This window comes from Orbicella franksi, chromosome 5 (assembly GCF_964199315.1).
Source record: "Orbicella franksi chromosome 5, jaOrbFran1.1, whole genome shotgun sequence".
Taxonomy (NCBI): Eukaryota; Metazoa; Cnidaria; class Anthozoa; order Scleractinia; family Merulinidae; genus Orbicella; species Orbicella franksi.
The window spans coordinates 3,385,728-3,402,766 of NC_138149.1; the positions used below are offsets into that span (position 1 = coordinate 3,385,728).

Genomic DNA, 17,039 nt, shown 5'->3' on the forward strand with positions numbered 1-17,039 from the left:
GAGTGGTCCGGGATCGAGCCCTGGCCGGGGACGTTGTGTTGTGTTCTTGAGCAAGACTCTTTGCTCTCACAGTACCCCTCTCCGGCCAGGTGTTCAAATGAGTACCGGCGAATTTAATGCAGGAGCTAACCCTGCGATGGACTACCATCCCATCCAGGGAGAAATAGAAATACTCTTAGTCGCTTCATGCTACAGAAACCGGGATAAGCTCCAGCCCGACGGGCTACTTAGCTCGTATGCAGACTTAAAGTTGCCTTACCTTACTATTGCCCTTGTTCATGCGTGCAGACAGATGTCTTCAACATTAAACCCACCTAATTTATTCGTGAGCTAACCACTCAATGTTAATTACATAAAACGGTTGACTATTTTTTTTTTGCATCTAAGATGGACTTTGATTAGATGTGTATAGTGTTGTACATGCAAACTAACCGTTGGTCCATCTTGTCCCGATGATCCTAAAGGTCCACGTACACCGGGTCCGCCCTGAAAGAGGATAAATTATGCCTTAAAGTGCCTATGAAGTGAATTTTTTTTCGTTATTCTGTCGCTTGTTATGTCTACTTTTCGAAATTGCCAAAAGCGAATAATGTTAAAGAGAGAAACATTGCACTTTTTGCTGTTCAAAGTTCGAATTTGACAACCGAAAGTGGGTCCAATTTGCGCGCGGCCAAAACGAATGTACTAATTACAATGCCGTGACGTACGAAATTGTTCAAACGACTTCATCGCTACTTTCCGACTCTTGTACGTTGGAACTTTCACTAGGACATATATCCATCACTATCTGACATTTTACTTGCAAAAAAATGGCAAACTTTGAAGAAATCTCTTATGGCAATTCACATAGCTACAGAGGCAAAGTGGGGTGAACAAAATAATCGCTGAAACAATTTCCTACGCCATTATGGATGCGAATGCACCTATTTCTCATATCACTTACTGAGACAATTTACACATCACTTTTTTTGCTTTTATCTGTCGCTTGTTATGTCTACTTTTTGAAGCTGCCTAAAGCAAATAATGTTACAAAGAGAAAAATCCGACTTTTTGCTGCCAAAAGTGAGCTCAGTGTAGCAAAACAGTGGGTCCGGAGGCATATATATATCCATCAACAAGCGACGGATAAAAGCAAAAAAAGTTCCACTTAATAGGCACTTTAAGAATCAGAACGAAGACTATAATAATAGATGTCAAACTGTTTCATTAATAATTATTAAGTGATATGAGAAAGATAAGTGATATGTAAATTGTCTCAGTAAGTGATATGAGAAATAGGTGCATTCGCATCCATAATGGCGTTTGTTTTGAAATTAATTGCGAAATGTATACATTTTGTGAAATGTTAATGAAATGTTTACATTTTGTGAAATGTTAACGAAATGTTCACACTTTGTGAATGTTCACATTTTGTGATGTCTTAAGTGAAACCAGTTGCGAAATAGTAGTAGTTGCGAAATGTTTACTTTTTGGCTCTCGAGAGTGCGCAGTACGGAATGCAAATCAGAGAAGTCTTTATTGTGGGGGAGTAAACGTGCCGCCCAACCATCCGGGTGGTATCGCGCTTATATGGAGAAAGAACAAAGGCTTGTCTGTGAGCCAATGAGGAAGCACTGACGTCAAAATAAAACCGGTCCGACAAGTTTTTGAGACAGGCTACAGGTTTGAATTATTCAAATTTGCGGAAATAACTAAACAGACATAACAAGAGAACAAGAGAATAGATAACAAACTTTACTGAGTAACTTCTCAATACTCGACATAGAGTACTCAACATCTTCAACAATCGCTCTGACTTTAAAGGTTGCCCGATATACTCTACTACTACTCTCAGTAATTGAGAACCACTCGATTTGATATCGCTCAGTATTTAAAAGTTACTCCAGCGATAAACTCGAATAGCGCTCGTTAAAATACTCTGAGTAATCGAGAGCTACTCAACTTGCAATCGCCCCGAGTATTAAAACTTTTCTTCGGCTATACACTCGGATACAGCTCCTGGATCTCGATTCATCGTTGCCCCGTTAAAGAGTGTCCCGCGTTTTGGTGCTGGTTGACTACGAATGTTGTATAAACAAACGTTTTATTAAACACACTTTTTAAAAAAAATCTGTTGATCATTGTCTTTTGAGAAGTGTGGGTGGGTTTCAAAAGCCCCGGGGTTTCTTTAAGGCAAATATCCACTGTACATAAGATATGACGGAGTTCTTAAAAGTTTTCCTGGATTAAATTAAGGATGGCAAAGCGGTGGCCGTTTATTCAAATTGGGATTCAACAAACTGTTCCTCTTTTGAGCAAAATTTAACATTGAAAGCGTTTCTTTTGTTACACGCATAAAACATCAGGCTACTTGTTGTCAGGTATTGTAATTACAACAATAGCTACCTCTCGTCATTGTCACTACGCATAATTAATCTTTTTCAAGTTCAGTTGCATTAATTTATGGCAAACGATTCGTTCGAGCTCACTGCGGTGAATAAAATGTGGCGTCAGTTGAGGTTAGAAAGGAAAATTTAGAAACTCTACTATAATTCTCCCTTTCTTCCATATAGACTTTTTGTGTTACGAACAGTTTTTTTTGTAAGATATTTGTGAATGGCTGGCGTTATTTTTTGGTTTTGTTTTGTTGTTTCATTTGAGTCTATGTAAAGCTCGGGTCAGAAAAGAGCAATCGAACAAATTGTTGTTAAAAATAACAATAACATATACAAAGTAGATCTATGACGACTTTGGCGGAATCAGGGTAAAAAGTACAATACAATTTGAGTACAGTAAGTAATTCTTAGTTACTTCGTACTTCGTGGCTATAAGACCTATAATCGTCTCATATTCAATAAGCACGGGTGGAGTAATTGTTTTATTAAAAAAACACTAGCAAAAATAACATAAAATAAACAATAATAGAAAACGCCCCCAACGTACCCCACCCACCACAAAAAAAGTAACCATAAGACGTAAATGCTTATCATATTTGTAGAGTGTAGTATAATTACTCATATACCATAACAGCTAAGCCAATGAAATCTCTCGCATATCCTTATCCAGTGATCCAGTATTAGATAATTTGAATTACTTATGGAGTGGATCTAAAACAACGTTACTCACAGATTCTCCCTGACTTCCTCTGTATCCTTTGGAGCCTGTGGCTCCCACATTTCCCTATTTAAAAAAATAATAATGAAAAATGTTAAATGTGGCTTGGTACTTGACACAATAGAAAAAAAAAAAAATTTCCAATAAAATGTGAAGATACACATTATGAAGGGAACAGAGGAACGACATAAGGTAGGAGAGCCCTAATTTTAATTTTTCTAATTGCCGTTACGTAAAATCATGGAATCCTTAGTTATGGTTATAGAAATTCACCTATTCAAAAAGCTCAAAATAGTTCCTTAAAGGTTCACGAACCGCTAAACAGAACTGCAAGGTTATGAAGTTAAAAATAGTCTGCAAGAAGCCCGTCTTTAGATCGTTACTACTTTGTTCACATTTCACATTTTTCAGCCATTCAATCTTTCAAGTCCATTATACAAACTGCAACCATACCTGAGGTCCTGTTTCACCAGACAGGCCGGGATAGCCATAAGCTCCCTCTTGACCCTGAGAACAAACCAGAACAAAAATACATAATATATAATTGAGAAAACGTACTTCATTGTGATCAGCTGAGAGCAGGCCAATTTATCGTTAATTTTTAATTTGTACTCCAATGCAAATTAACGCGCGCGCTTTGGTGATTTCCCCAGTCATATAACAAATGAGTAATCGTACGAAAGCCCGAGCTACACTACTCGTGATGTTTGAAAGTTCTTTCACATTGTACTCGCCTAAAGGCTCGTGCAATTTTGAGAGAATTTTCAAATATTACTCGTAGTGTAAATTCTTAATTGCACACGTATTCATACGATTACCTATACAAATCGACTAGCGGTCTATCGCGAATGCCGTTCTATTATTGGCTGCGACACTCATTATCTTAAGTCTGGTTCACACCAGCAACATAACGAGATAATGGCATAACGACGATCGTTTATTTCGGCGATGAAAACATTGACATTAAGACAAAAGGAAGAGATCAGTTTTTGTCTTGTGTTCACGTGACCAAAGTGTTCTTGTTCGCTGGTGTGAACTACAGGCTTTATCTGTTATAGACAGTAATTAGCCTAGCAGCGTGCAGTTGTTAACAAAATGGCGGCTAATTCTTTGCGTTTTCGAAGTTTCTGTGAAGAGGATTTGAACAATTCTTTTTTTTTCGGTTTTGAACGACTAGTAGATTTATACTTAAGAATTAGATTATGAGCTCGAGATTTCTATGCGAGATAAATGACTCGAGTTGCGCCCTCGTCAACTATTACGGGCTCATATTCTAATTGTGAAATAGTTTTTCTTGTGCTAAGTTTTGCAGCGTTACAAAAAAGTTTGCAAACCTTCAGCGACGCCTCCAACAATACGTTGTTTTCGGATGTTACTTACCGGGGAGCCTTGTGTTCCTCTCGGACCCTGAGCGCCCATCGGACCGACACTTCCCTTTTACGAGAAAAAAAAACAAAATAAAAATAAAATAAAGATGAAATTTTTCTTAAACACTGCATGTGATCATGTTTATACAAAGTAGCTTGTCAATATACAAATAATGTATTTCACTAAGGACACCGGTTACTGTCCAAGAGGTCCTAAATATTTAATACAAATTATCGGGTAACTTTGAGCAAAATATCGTGATTTGTCGGTGGCGAGCAAATCAATCATATCCTGAAGTAGAACGCTGAGGCTAAATTTACTTAATCTGTGAGACACTGAGAAGTCACGATATTTAGTGAAAACCGAGTTCAATAGTTGTTTTATCATTGGATGAGTGAGTAGGTTTTTCACAATTTATTTCTGGGACTCGAAGATCGAGTCTTGCCTCGCTGAAGACAGAGATAATCATAACTTTGCCCTGAGTGACAAGGGCTGGTACTCATTCAATTCTTTTGGTCTAGCTGGTATTCGAATCAAACTACTCTCGCAGAACTCTAATTCAGAGAGGTAGATCACGACTAGGCATAAGCGGAACATTACTTGCTGCAAAGTCACTGCCAGACGGTAATACACATGACCAGACATTATGTGTACAGTATTCAGTATTTTCAGACCCGTGGTGGGCTGACAGTTAATAACAGAAAGGAAAAAAAAAATACATCAAATAATAAATGTTGTTATCTGTACATTTATCTGTAAACTGCCACCCTTATCACTGGATAAGACACTGCACGAAAGACTCAATTACTCATTTCTTATATTGTAAAAAAAAAAAAGCCGAGTTTGTTGGCTAACTCCTTCACTAGATCACTGTACTGTATTCAGCTTCACCGAAATTTTTAATATACATGTATATAATATTGGCTGAGTTAACGTTATGGAGTAAGCCTTTTTTACATATAGAGTGTAACTCCGTTAATACGGTCACCAACGGGCGATGAAAATTTGGCCGTATTAACGGGATACGGTCAAATTTCATGACCGATCTAAATACCCCAGTCCCTCAATGAGACACGCGAGCGGGAAATCATGGCAGTTGCACGTGGTGGCCGCATCAACGGGGTTTTCTTATTAGAAAATGTATTAGCCTTTCGTCGGGCCAAAAAAAGGTGGCCGTAATAACGACGTGACCATAAGACGGGGTTTCACTGTAACTGGGACTGAATTTGGTAACGTGAAAATTGTGCAATGCAAGAGGGTAGAATGTTGTACTTACCATTCCCCCTGCAAATCCTGGCAGTCCAGATTTTCCCTGGTTTCCTTTTGGACCCTTAAAACGTAGAAAATGTCACATAGATTATGATAATTGACGAGATGATCACAAGGAACGTCGACGTTTAATAGATCCAAGGCAGACGAGAATAAACGCACAAAGGTCGGGGGGGGGGGGGATTAGGTAGCTAGCCACTCCTCTTTGGGAGAAGCAAAACATAAATAACTCGAAAAAGGTCGTGGATATTGTGGCAGAAATAAAGGCAAACTCTCTGAACAGGTACCTCATTGTAATTTCTACTTTGTGGCATTGCCAGTATTTCTAGAGAAACGGTTTTCAACTAGGTTCCGATTCTTAAATTGCAACATTTTGGGAACATGCCTCATTGATTCTGCAACCCTTAGGGTACCAGGCACCCCCCTTGAAAAAATCTTGGATCCGCCCCTGAAAAGTGTCTTCAAATCAAAGAAAGTTATCAAAGCAGATGACTAAGGCAGGACTGTAAAAACAACAGCAGTGACAAACGGTAACTCGAAATATGCAAATAGCTTTTAAAACTGTGGGAGATTTTGAACGAGTGTGTTCTATTTTTGGTAATACAGGCTATCATAACTCTTATTCTTATATAATTTGTTCGAAGATCGTTTTGTTTTTAATATTTCATCCCTGACCCAAAGTTCTGTGTCCAGTCTTTTTTGTGTTGTTATTTTTTTTTGTGTGAAATATTTGCGAGATTTCTTCCAGGCAATAACCTTCTTTGGTTTCCTCTGATCGCCTCTTCAGAAGATAGACAGTTGCACAATCGAGATGTTCACAATCATTAAACTAGATTCAACAACAACAAATATCGATAAAGGACAGGAGTAAGACTTACATCTTCGCCGCTCTCTCCGGGAGTTCCAGGGCCACCTGTCGAGCCTGAACCTCCCTGAAACGTAGTAATCAGAATTTTCACTACCTGCTCGTGTAATTACGTGCTTGTTTTGCTGGTCAGCACTTTGAATTGGCTAACACTTGTTGTCATGCACTTCTTTTTCTATTTTTGCTGGAAGCTGATCGGTTCATTGGAATTATTATAATTAGAAGTTTTTTTTATCGTTTTTTTTAATCAGCGAATCATTCTAAATAATTTTCAGTGTCAACTGACATGAAACTCCATTGCACATTCCCTGGTGAGAATTCGTGGGTGTGGAAATATTTAAATGAGCGCTAAAAGTTAAAAAAGAGAAATTTTTGCAAATCATTGCTTGGTTTTGTACAGCTGATATTATGGATTCCTGAAGCTTTCTTTCCTCCTCAGAAAACTGTGTCTCAGAAAACTATGTCTTAAGACATAACTTGATTAAGAAATACTATAATACTCATCATCATTATCCTTTTAATACCTCGGAGAGGGGGGGGGGGGGAGGGGGGCAGTGTGAGGCCGCCACTCTAATGCTAATTTTATTCCTTTAATACTGTTTCAAACGGATAGGCGATAAGCGATCCCTTATCGACAAGTTGCCAAACGTTTTCTCCCCTCTTCGTGTCTTTCTGCGTATTCGCATTAGACACAAAAGTGATATTTAAGAGAGCGTTCTTTCCTCCTTTAAACCTAATTAAACATAACCAAGAGAAAATGATCGTGGTCTCTTGACATAGCTTGATTAGCTTAACTTGATTATTAATAGTTTCATAATTGTTATTCCTTCAATACTGTTTCAAACTTACAGGTGGTCCACTTCGCCCGACCTCTCCTTGTCCTCCGGGTTCGCCGTTAGGTCCCTGAAATTAATGACAAATATCACCTGGTTACTGTTGAGCTCTTATTAACCGAGCAGGAGGTCGGTATAGGAGAATCTTGACCAAGGTTGCAAGTAGAGACCGAACGCAGTGTGGTCTGTACACACTACCAAGGTCAAGATTTTCCCATACAGACCGACTAAGCTCGATTAATAGGATGTTTATTATATGGAAAACAAGAAAAATCTTATTCGTTTAATGAAACAAGTTTGTACTAGCTGACTTTTGATTGCGAACGGCGATGAGCTGAACTTAAATCTTCCAAAGTCTGCTCGTCCTCTTTACCTTTTTTTTTTCTCATCAGGCTTTTTGGCACTCCCATAAGTTATTATTTTTGGGAGAAAATAGTCAATATTTTTGTTATTGTAGTTTGCAACTTTTTCACCGTAAAATGTAACCGGTCTAGATGCCGGGCAAGATGGGAAAATCCAGACCGCGGTCAACATCGATTTCAGCCAATAAAATTCGTAAATTCGGTGGTCCCCAGTCCTTGTAAGACACAGTCATATAATAATGCAAAGGTGTAAATGTCTGTGATTTACATTTATCAATATTTTTCAAATATGGACAGCGATGTATAAATATGGAAGAAAAGGGATTTGTTAAGGGGATTTAACGGGTTAATATGTCATTGATGAAATACTTTACCGGTTGTCCGCTAGGGCCAGGTCTCCCGCCTCTGCCACTTGGTCCAGCCTCACCCTTTTAATATATAATTATTATTTCTAAAATATTAAGCATCTACAATGTAAATGGAGAAAAAATATCTTAATAAATCAAAATAATTGTGGGACGAAGCATACAATTTCTCCTTTCCTTCCTGCCATTCCAACAGCTCCGGCAGGCCCAGCCACGCCCTAAGGAGAGTAGAAGTGCATTTCATATGTGGTGAGGCGACACTTTATACAGACACCTTACACAAACAAAATATCTGAATATCAAATGTTTGATAAATCACTTACAGTTATTCCTCGAGATCCCTGGACGCCAGCCTCGCCGACAAGTCCAATCTCGCCCTATCAAAATCAGCAATGAAGCTTGATAAACGATGAACGAAAACGTTCCCCCTAAGTCAGCGGAATAATTAATTAACAACAATGAATTTTAGACAGCTCCATTAGCTAGAGTCTAATTCTTGATGACTTGTTTTTGGAAGAATAATCAAACGTACAAGAAACTGCCGCTTATAAGCTCCCCCCGGTTTATAGGCCCATCTACCTGTAAATCAAAAATTACATGCGGTTATCTTCCCCCGATATAACTCCCCCTCCAGCTTTCCTTTTATTTTGAATTCGTTTTATTATGATGTTTTAAAGTTCAATTACCAGTAAAAGAAAAACCTATTTCGATGAACTTGTGCAGCTATAACTTGTTTCGATACGATTTTTTTTTATTCCGGTTATATACCCCCTCGGATATAAGCCATTCCGTTTATAAGCCCATCTAAAAACCCTTACAAAGTTGTACAAGCCCAGGGTTTATGAACGACAGTTTACCGTATTACCGTTCGTTACACCATGTAGGAATTAAATGTTATATAAGTCGCAGTACGAGTTACACTCTGCTGAAGCCTTGCACTGATAAACCTGTTGTATTTTGGTGGTCGTTCGATTTTTTAACTTACGCTAGTGTACAATTGCAAACAAGCTAATGAAGGTGTAAAATAAGCACATGCCAAGAATTGCTTTTCTTCAGATTGCAGCATGACGTAAGCATGGCAAAGCGTGACATGAAAACAAATATGCAAAGATCTTTCATACGGAATTTCCCAAGCCTCCTTGATCTCCCTGATCTCCAGGTCTACCTGGCAAGCCCTGTGTATACAACAAGAAACAGCAAACGCAATTAGACTTCATGTGCCCAACTCAGTAGAAAATTGACGGTTAATCGGATACTGAAATGCTTTCTCCTAAATTACATCATTCTTCAGTATGACCAACTGATAATTGATGCTGCAACCTGGGCGGAACAGAGAAAGGCCCTGAGTCTTTCCTGTCTCGCCCCGGAAGGGCGGGAACATGAGAGACCCCGAAAACGAGATTGTTGATGCTGTAACACTACGTTTGTGTGCTTCAAGTAGCTGAGACTTTACCTCATCTCCACGAACTCCAACTAGACCAGCGTTACCGGGTTTTCCCTATAGAAAATAAATAAGTTATTATTTTTCGTAAAGTACAGAGCTCTGTTAACATTCCAATCGTAGAGAAACGCTATCAATACGTATTGTGATGTTTAAGAAACCTTTCCCTTCCCTGTATTTTTCCGCAGTTATTTTTCAAACGGTCTTGGTTACTGTTAATAAAACCTCGGTTGAGACCAATCAGCTGAAAGAGTTGGGCAGTAATTCATAACTGGTCATGTGGCATAGGTTGTTGTTGAATTTTCGTGTGGTGCATTTTCCAAATCTCCAAAATAGAAATCGCTATTTGACATTGCGAGAAAGTTAACGCCTAAACTCATTACGGCCGATGACAAGTTCCGAGATGAAGGCAGATCAAATATAAAGAAAATGGAAAAAACACTATAGAAGTTGACGTTGCGAAATACTTGAGTATTGCATTGGATTGTCTCAAATACCTGCGTCACGTCCAGAGCACTAATTCATGCGAGTACAATATATACTTGCCCTTTGTCCAGGTCTTCCGTTCGAGCCAGAACTACCTTTGGTTCCCTGCAGAAGCGTTGTAACAAAGGCTTCCAATCAGAAACAAATGTTTACATTATATACTGTAAACTTTTCCGTCAACTGTGAACTTTACAGCAGTACGGAAACGTAAATACAACAAAAACAAATTAAACAAAAAAAAAAAAAGTGAAGTACTGAGCTTATTGCGGTAGTGTCATCCTTATCGTAGATATTTGAGCATTGTCTCAATAGTCAATAATCTAAACGACAAATGTGTCTGCCAGTATATTTGTTTAGCAAAGTAATGTGGTATGAATGGGATTTCACCTTTCAGTTTTTTTTAAAAATGTGTTAAAAGTATGGTTTTATCTTCTGTTTGACATTGAAAGGTTGCCTGTTGGTGTTTGGGTCATCGCCATTTTGCAAATTTGTGGGATCCCAGGCGCCTGACTATGACTAACGACAGATTGCTCAATATACTTACCTGCCGGCCGCTCTGCCCCACTGATCCGACATCACCATCAATTCCGTCCGGTCCCTAATGTATGCAAGATATTTGGAATCAACAAAGGTTCAGGTATCACTTTCAAGGAAAGTTCAAATCAAAACAAGCTAAAAAGCACCCACCATTTCTCCCGTTTCACCATCTGTTCCCGGTAAGCCTGGTGCACCCTGGGTACCCTGTGGCAGACAAAAGAAGCTATTAGTAGGTCACGTTAAAAGGTGTTTTCCAGCTGCAGTGGAACCCAGTTGATCCGGTCACCAACGGGCCATGAAAATTTGGCCGTATTAACAGGATAACGTCACACCGCACGACTGCTCTACATTGAGTGTCGTCTTAACAGATATATCACAATTCCACTTCTAAACAAATGTTCCTTAATAAGCATCCGCAATGTGGATATATTTAGAAAAAATCGAAACTTGAATCAGTGTGGGCAATATTAACAATGGAAAGATGAACATAACTGGTTTGAGTGGCCGTATAAACGGGTAAAATGAAGGATTAAGGATTATACAGGTTGGGATTTCAGAACGCGACCGTTGGCCGTATTAACGGAGTTTTCTAATAAGAAAAAGTATGGGCGTTTCGCCGGGACCAAAAAGAGTGGCCGCAATAATTAACGAGGTGCCCGTAATAAAGAAGTGACCCTAAGGCGGGATTCCACTGTACCACGAAAGCGTTGGTGTCGTGGCTAGGTCATTACCCCTCCTCCTTGGGTTCCTCGTTCTCCTTGACTTCCCGGGGGCCCTGAATCACCCTACATTAAGATGAAGAAAGAAAAAAAAAACAACAACAGCATCTCCATTATGTTACGCAGTCCTGTGTATGTTTTAGTTGTCTATTTTCAGTTTATTTCATGGGTAAAATCAAACTCGATGTTGGCTTACGCAAAATGGCATCATATCTAGAACTATGAAAGAGATAAAGGGAACCGTAAAGCGTACACTGTGTTTATTTTTAAACAGGTTCTCGTGTTTTGTTCCATATCTTTTAGAGCATCACGTCGGTTTCAAGAGTGCATCTCTTCCATTCTCACTCAAGCATTAGAGAAGTAAAAAATCTTCAAGATCTCTCGTTATTTACCTTTGCCCCAGCCGGCCCTCTTTCTCCTTGACTCCCAACTTTTCCTTCAAAGCCCTATGATAATAAAATGAAACAAAAACTCAAACTCTCCTTTGTTAATGAGTAACTACTGTTGCCTTCTCCAAATAATGTGTCAGGGGCTTCACTTATGTACAGGAAATGGCGATGGGCGCTTGTCATACGACCAGTCCTGTCGAAACGGAAGCAAGTGGGACTGAAATGGTACGGAAAGTTTCCGGACCGATCACGCTGAAATAGAGTTACCGAAATGTGCGAAAGATGCTCTCGGAAAATCCTGGAGCAAAATAAAATGGAACGGGAATTCTCGGTATCAAATTTCCGAAAATTCGGGTATACCTCTCAAGGTTGTTCTCTTTTCCGGAAATTCCACAAAATGCTCTATTCGCAGTGCTCTATTCCACACTGGAAATTTCTGGGAATTCACACCAGTGTGAGTGTTTGGTCGAATGGAAAGCGCCCGATATTTCTCCTTGTGCTGTAAGAAGTTGATTGTCAATTTGCAGAGTAATTATTTCATGAAATTTGACAACTTGCTTGTAGTATTATTTGGAGTAAATATGTGTAATTTCTGAATAGTGGAGTGTTCTGACAAAAGCAAAAAAAAAAAAAAAAAAAAGAAAAGAAAAAAAAAAAAACTGAAGTGAATAATAACAGATCAAATTAAATCAAGGACAGACACCTACGGAGTGTTCCATTTGTAAAAACCTTTCTAACTTACCATGCTGCCTTTCAAACCGACAGGTCCAACGATTCCTTGTTCTCCGGAAGGGCCCTAGGAGATGACAGAAAGGGTATTATTGAACGATCAGGTCCCACTTGGTCAAAGAAGCAACAGCGCAAGTAGTATACCATTTGATTCTGTACGGTCAAAGGCTTCAGTAGGATGGTTGCAATGAAGTTAAGAAGAAATTCACCAAACGTTCGAGTAACAAGTGGACAAAAACTTTGTACCGAAATGATTTACATGATATTGCAAACTTCTGTGCGACTGTTTTAAATATCTTCCCAAACGAAATAATTTCTAACAACACCAAATGTCGAAAACAAATTTTGAAGTTCAAATGATCGAAACACTCGAAAGTTCTGGTGGAATGAAACTGATCATGAAATTTTACCTGTTATTGCACAATTTCGCTGAACTTTGAAATTTATTTCCTCGAGTTTCCATGGAAAATTGTTTTTGGTATTATTTCAAGCAATTATTTATATCTTTGACTTTTGAAAAATGCAAAAAGGTTTTTAATATACTTAAACGTTATTCTGTTACAGGCTTTTGTCCATTAGAAACTGAAATTGATTAATTCCTATCGAATTTCGTCTTTTTACCTTCCCTCCTTGTCCTCCTGTTACTCCATCGTCTCCCTTTTCACCCTGTTATGAGAACAGTTACAATACATGTCATCATCGACAACTAAACGAGAACAGTAGATTGCGGTCAGTCTCTCTTTTGCTCGAAAATCCGTGGGGAAGAACGCAAACAAGAACACAACACAAGTGAGCCCCAGTCGTGGGTGGTGAGCGCACGAGCGTGATATCTCGCTGCTTGCACGTCACGCTCACTTGTTTTGCGTTCTTCTCCACGGATTTTCGAGGAAAAAAGGGGCTGCTCGCAGTCTACGAGAATAGCTACTCCCATTCATGCTTTAATTTGTGTTATCAGTACAGCAGGAGGTTACCCAACATTCTTTGTAATCTACTAGCACTGGGTAAACTTTTTTTTTCGAAGACTTAATATATTTAACTATACTTCAAGTAGTCACGCGACTTGCTCGTGAAAGATTCAAAAAAAGCATACTTTCGGGATGTATTGAGCTTTACAATTTTTTAATATCTATACAATTCTAGCCCAATATCTCCCAAGGTTAATGTTTGGGGGTTGTACGGTCAGTGTTTAAATTGCAGGACTTGTGTGACTGATCCTTTCAACAAATCCTTCTATGTTTTTAAAATATGGCAACTAAAAAAGGCAAGACGAAATGCCATATGGTCCTGCAATAAGCTTATTCCCTCGTTCCTCTGATTATGTTGGTAAAATACTTCGAGCAACAGTCGAACTAGCCTGCGAACAGGCTCCCGGCGAGCCCGAACTGTCCCATCCCAACTGTTTCGCTCGCTGAATTCTTCTGTTTCGCGCTCGCCGAATTTTTTTTCCGTCCTCGCCGGGAGCCTGTTCGCAGGCTACAGTCGAACATACAGTAATCTGAATCAAAATGATCCCCGTCATCCCAGAGTTAACAGAATCAAGACATCTAATAGCATACCCCTTCTCCTGGCGACCCCGCCTGTCCATCCTGCCCGGGTCGTCCTTCACGACCCTGAAAAAAAACAAAACAAAACAAAACAAAACAAAAAAATCATTTTTACTGTTGAAAATGCAAAACTACAAATTTTGATTTTCATTTGCTTCTCTTTATCAAATGAAAATTCCTTCATTACTGTGAAGAACATTGCACTTATACGCTTTCTACTCAATAGATTTCGTTTGTTCGTTTGTTTGTTTTACATATGTTATCGTGTTGATGTATGTAATAGAATTAAATCATTATAAAGCTCGCAATTGGCCTCCAGCGTGGCCATAAAAGCTCATTTGATAGGGCATCGCACCGCTGCCAAGATTATCATTTGTTTAAATCCTTTGGAAGGTTAACTGTCACTGTTTTTTTTCCGCTTGTAAAACATCAAGCGGTAATTAATTTACAGTACCAAGTGTAGCTGATTCTAATGCTTATGCCACTACGTTGTTGCAAAATCATACTCTTTCTCCGGATATTCCTGGTGGGCCTTGTAAACCTCCTTCTCCCTAAAACGACAGAGAAAATAAAAAAAGTGAACAAAGTGTAACACGAACAAACAAACAAACAGAAAGATAAACAAGAAAACAAGCATAAATAGAACATTTGTCTTGAAACACTACCTGTCCTCCTATTTCACCTCTGGCTCCTCTTGTTCCACGACTGCCAGTAGGTCCCTACGAAACAGCAAAGAAAAAAGATTTCGATGAAGAGGTTAATTCTCGCGCTATAAATATACGGTGGGACCTTCAGTTAGCAGAACGGTTTTCAACTGAGTGTCGTAAACCAAAACCAAACCAATTACTTACCAATTAGACTACTCAACCACTCTCACACCGTAGTTAAACCAAAACCAAAACCAAAGTAATTGCCTGATGACTCTCGACGCTCAATTGAAACCGCTGTATACCTGATAATAAACCTAATTATAAACCCAGGACGGTTGATATGCATTTTCTTGTAATTTTGAAACACGTACGAAGTAGATGTGTGTCCTTACCGTTATTCCTGGCTGACCTGGGCCACCAGGGAATCCCTCACCACCACGCATTCCCTGAGAATGAAAATGTTGGTTAATTTTAGACTACATGGGTGAATCGAGACAATGTCACTGGCATAAAAATACCAAAGAATCGTCAAGCGGGTAAAATCATCGTATTCATTTCTAGACAATTTTATATTGTTCATGTTATGTGCTGCTTTTAGTACGTGAGGTTTTTTTTTCTTCCTTTTATTTTGTTGATTAGGAATAATACCAGCGCCCCTGGGGGGAATAGCCATGGGTTACACAGGAAACTTTTAGCGCGGTAATACCGTCTTGCAACAAAAACCTAAAAGGGAAACACTACTTACTCGCTGGCCGCGTTCACCGATTCTTCCGCGACTTCCCGCGGCACCACGTCCTCCCTAAAAATAATAACATTAAATTAAGTTTCTCACGATATTATACTGTAGTTACCTCAATGAATTGCATATTTTATATGCGGAACTATATCTGACGTGCTCTATTTGCAAAATTTCTCCATAAATTAAACTGAAAACCCATTTAAATTCCCAACAAAACATTTCAACTCGATGAATTGTGTGGCTTCAAAAAGTGTAAGGTACTGGTGCAGGAAGATGTAGCTTTGGGATGATTACTTAAGGTAGGTTTCCGCGATTGTCTTTGGAAACTTTTTAATACATATAAGCATTCATTCTTTGCCGCTATGGATTGATTTCCAATTGCAATGGCAAAATTCATGGCGACGCTCCAAAACTGACCGCATACTGATCTTAAAAATCTCATGTGGAATGAACAGGTCATCACTGCTTCAATAATGCCCCGTCTACAATGTCTCGCTGCCTAAAGAAGTAGTGTAGTAAGACTCGATCTCCTCTCACCTTTTTACCCGTAGGGCCTTGTCGTCCTCGGCCTCCACTTTGTCCAGCAAGACCCTAAAGGGAAAAGTGGTAACAAAATCAAGGAAATAAAAATCGAAAAAAAAAAATAAAATAAAATAAAAAAAAAAATCTTAGGGTGGCCAACAGTTGTGCAAATTACAACCAGTGATATGTATATATCTGCTGCTCTCAAAACTTAACTTTATAACATGCAAGTTAAAAGATTAAGAATGACGTTTAAAAAAAGGCAAAAGGAAACAAAACTTAGGCTTTTGTCGTCTGCCTTCAGCCATTCGAACACTAAAATGAGAATATTTCAACCTTTTTCATGGAATGGGAGAGGCTTTTCTATTTTGTGCTGAATTGATTGAGGTATTCAAGAAACACAAAATCAGGGGCAATTTTTCCGTTGACCGTGGACTCCATTCTTAAACTTTCTAATCTTACCGCAGTTCCTTTTTCACCACCACTTCCGGAACTTCCCGTCTTTCCAATTTCGCCCTAAAAACAATGACGGTAACGTGAAGAGATAGTTTCTCAATAAATTCCTTAGCTTGATAAGAACTGATCGCTGCTTAAAACCGATAAAAATATACCGTACAGTAAATAAAATAAAATAAAATAAAATAAAATAAAATAAAATAAAATAAAATAAAATAAAATAAAATAAAATAAAATAAAATAAAATAAAATAAAATAAAATAAAATAAAATAAAATAAAATAAAATAAAATAAAATAAAATAAAATAAAATAAAATAAAATAAAATAAAATAAAATAAAATAAAATAAAATAAAATAAAATAAAATAAAATAAAATAAAATAAAATAAAATAAAATAAAATAAAATAAAATAAAATAAAATAAAATAAAATAAAATAAAATAAAATAAATAAATAAATAAATATCCTAATTGACCACTCCCCCACGGTTTTTCAGGGCCAGTAGAAACAACTGATGAAACAAATAAAATGCAAATGAGCATAACGTGGTAAAATCTCAACTGGTAGGAGGCGGACCAGTTGGCTCTTTACAAGCGTGACCGAGAAATTGAACTCGGGACTACCGAGAAACAACACCAGCTGGTTGTCAGAACGGGACTTAAACTCGCAACC

The 17,039-nt window shown here is 38.3% G+C and overlaps 1 protein-coding gene across 2 annotated transcripts in view; it reads right to left on the reverse strand.

Annotated features, from left to right (window-relative positions):
- Positions 1-17,039, reverse strand: part of LOC145486214 (uncharacterized) — a 46,566-nt gene that overhangs the window by 16,779 nt on the left and 12,748 nt on the right. For both annotated transcript variants that reach the window (XM_081464826.1, XM_081464827.1), the window contains 26 exons: positions 16,374-16,427; positions 15,927-15,980; positions 15,396-15,449; positions 15,043-15,096; positions 14,666-14,719; positions 14,507-14,551; positions 14,013-14,066; positions 13,078-13,122; positions 12,470-12,523; positions 11,731-11,784; positions 11,351-11,404; positions 10,770-10,823; positions 10,627-10,680; positions 10,143-10,187; positions 9,609-9,653; positions 9,277-9,330; positions 8,479-8,532; positions 8,320-8,373; positions 8,165-8,218; positions 7,445-7,498; positions 6,609-6,662; positions 5,738-5,791; positions 4,474-4,527; positions 3,547-3,600; positions 3,106-3,159; positions 433-486 (listed from right to left, as the gene is read on the reverse strand). In XM_081464826.1, coding sequence (XP_081320952.1) covers positions 433-486; positions 3,106-3,159; positions 3,547-3,600; positions 4,474-4,527; positions 5,738-5,791; positions 6,609-6,662; positions 7,445-7,498; positions 8,165-8,218; positions 8,320-8,373; positions 8,479-8,532; positions 9,277-9,330; positions 9,609-9,653; positions 10,143-10,187; positions 10,627-10,680; positions 10,770-10,823; positions 11,351-11,404; positions 11,731-11,784; positions 12,470-12,523; positions 13,078-13,122; positions 14,013-14,066; positions 14,507-14,551; positions 14,666-14,719; positions 15,043-15,096; positions 15,396-15,449; positions 15,927-15,980; positions 16,374-16,427 — 1,368 coding nt within the window. The remainder of the gene's footprint in view (positions 1-432; positions 487-3,105; positions 3,160-3,546; positions 3,601-4,473; positions 4,528-5,737; positions 5,792-6,608; positions 6,663-7,444; positions 7,499-8,164; positions 8,219-8,319; positions 8,374-8,478; positions 8,533-9,276; positions 9,331-9,608; positions 9,654-10,142; positions 10,188-10,626; positions 10,681-10,769; positions 10,824-11,350; positions 11,405-11,730; positions 11,785-12,469; positions 12,524-13,077; positions 13,123-14,012; positions 14,067-14,506; positions 14,552-14,665; positions 14,720-15,042; positions 15,097-15,395; positions 15,450-15,926; positions 15,981-16,373; positions 16,428-17,039) is intronic.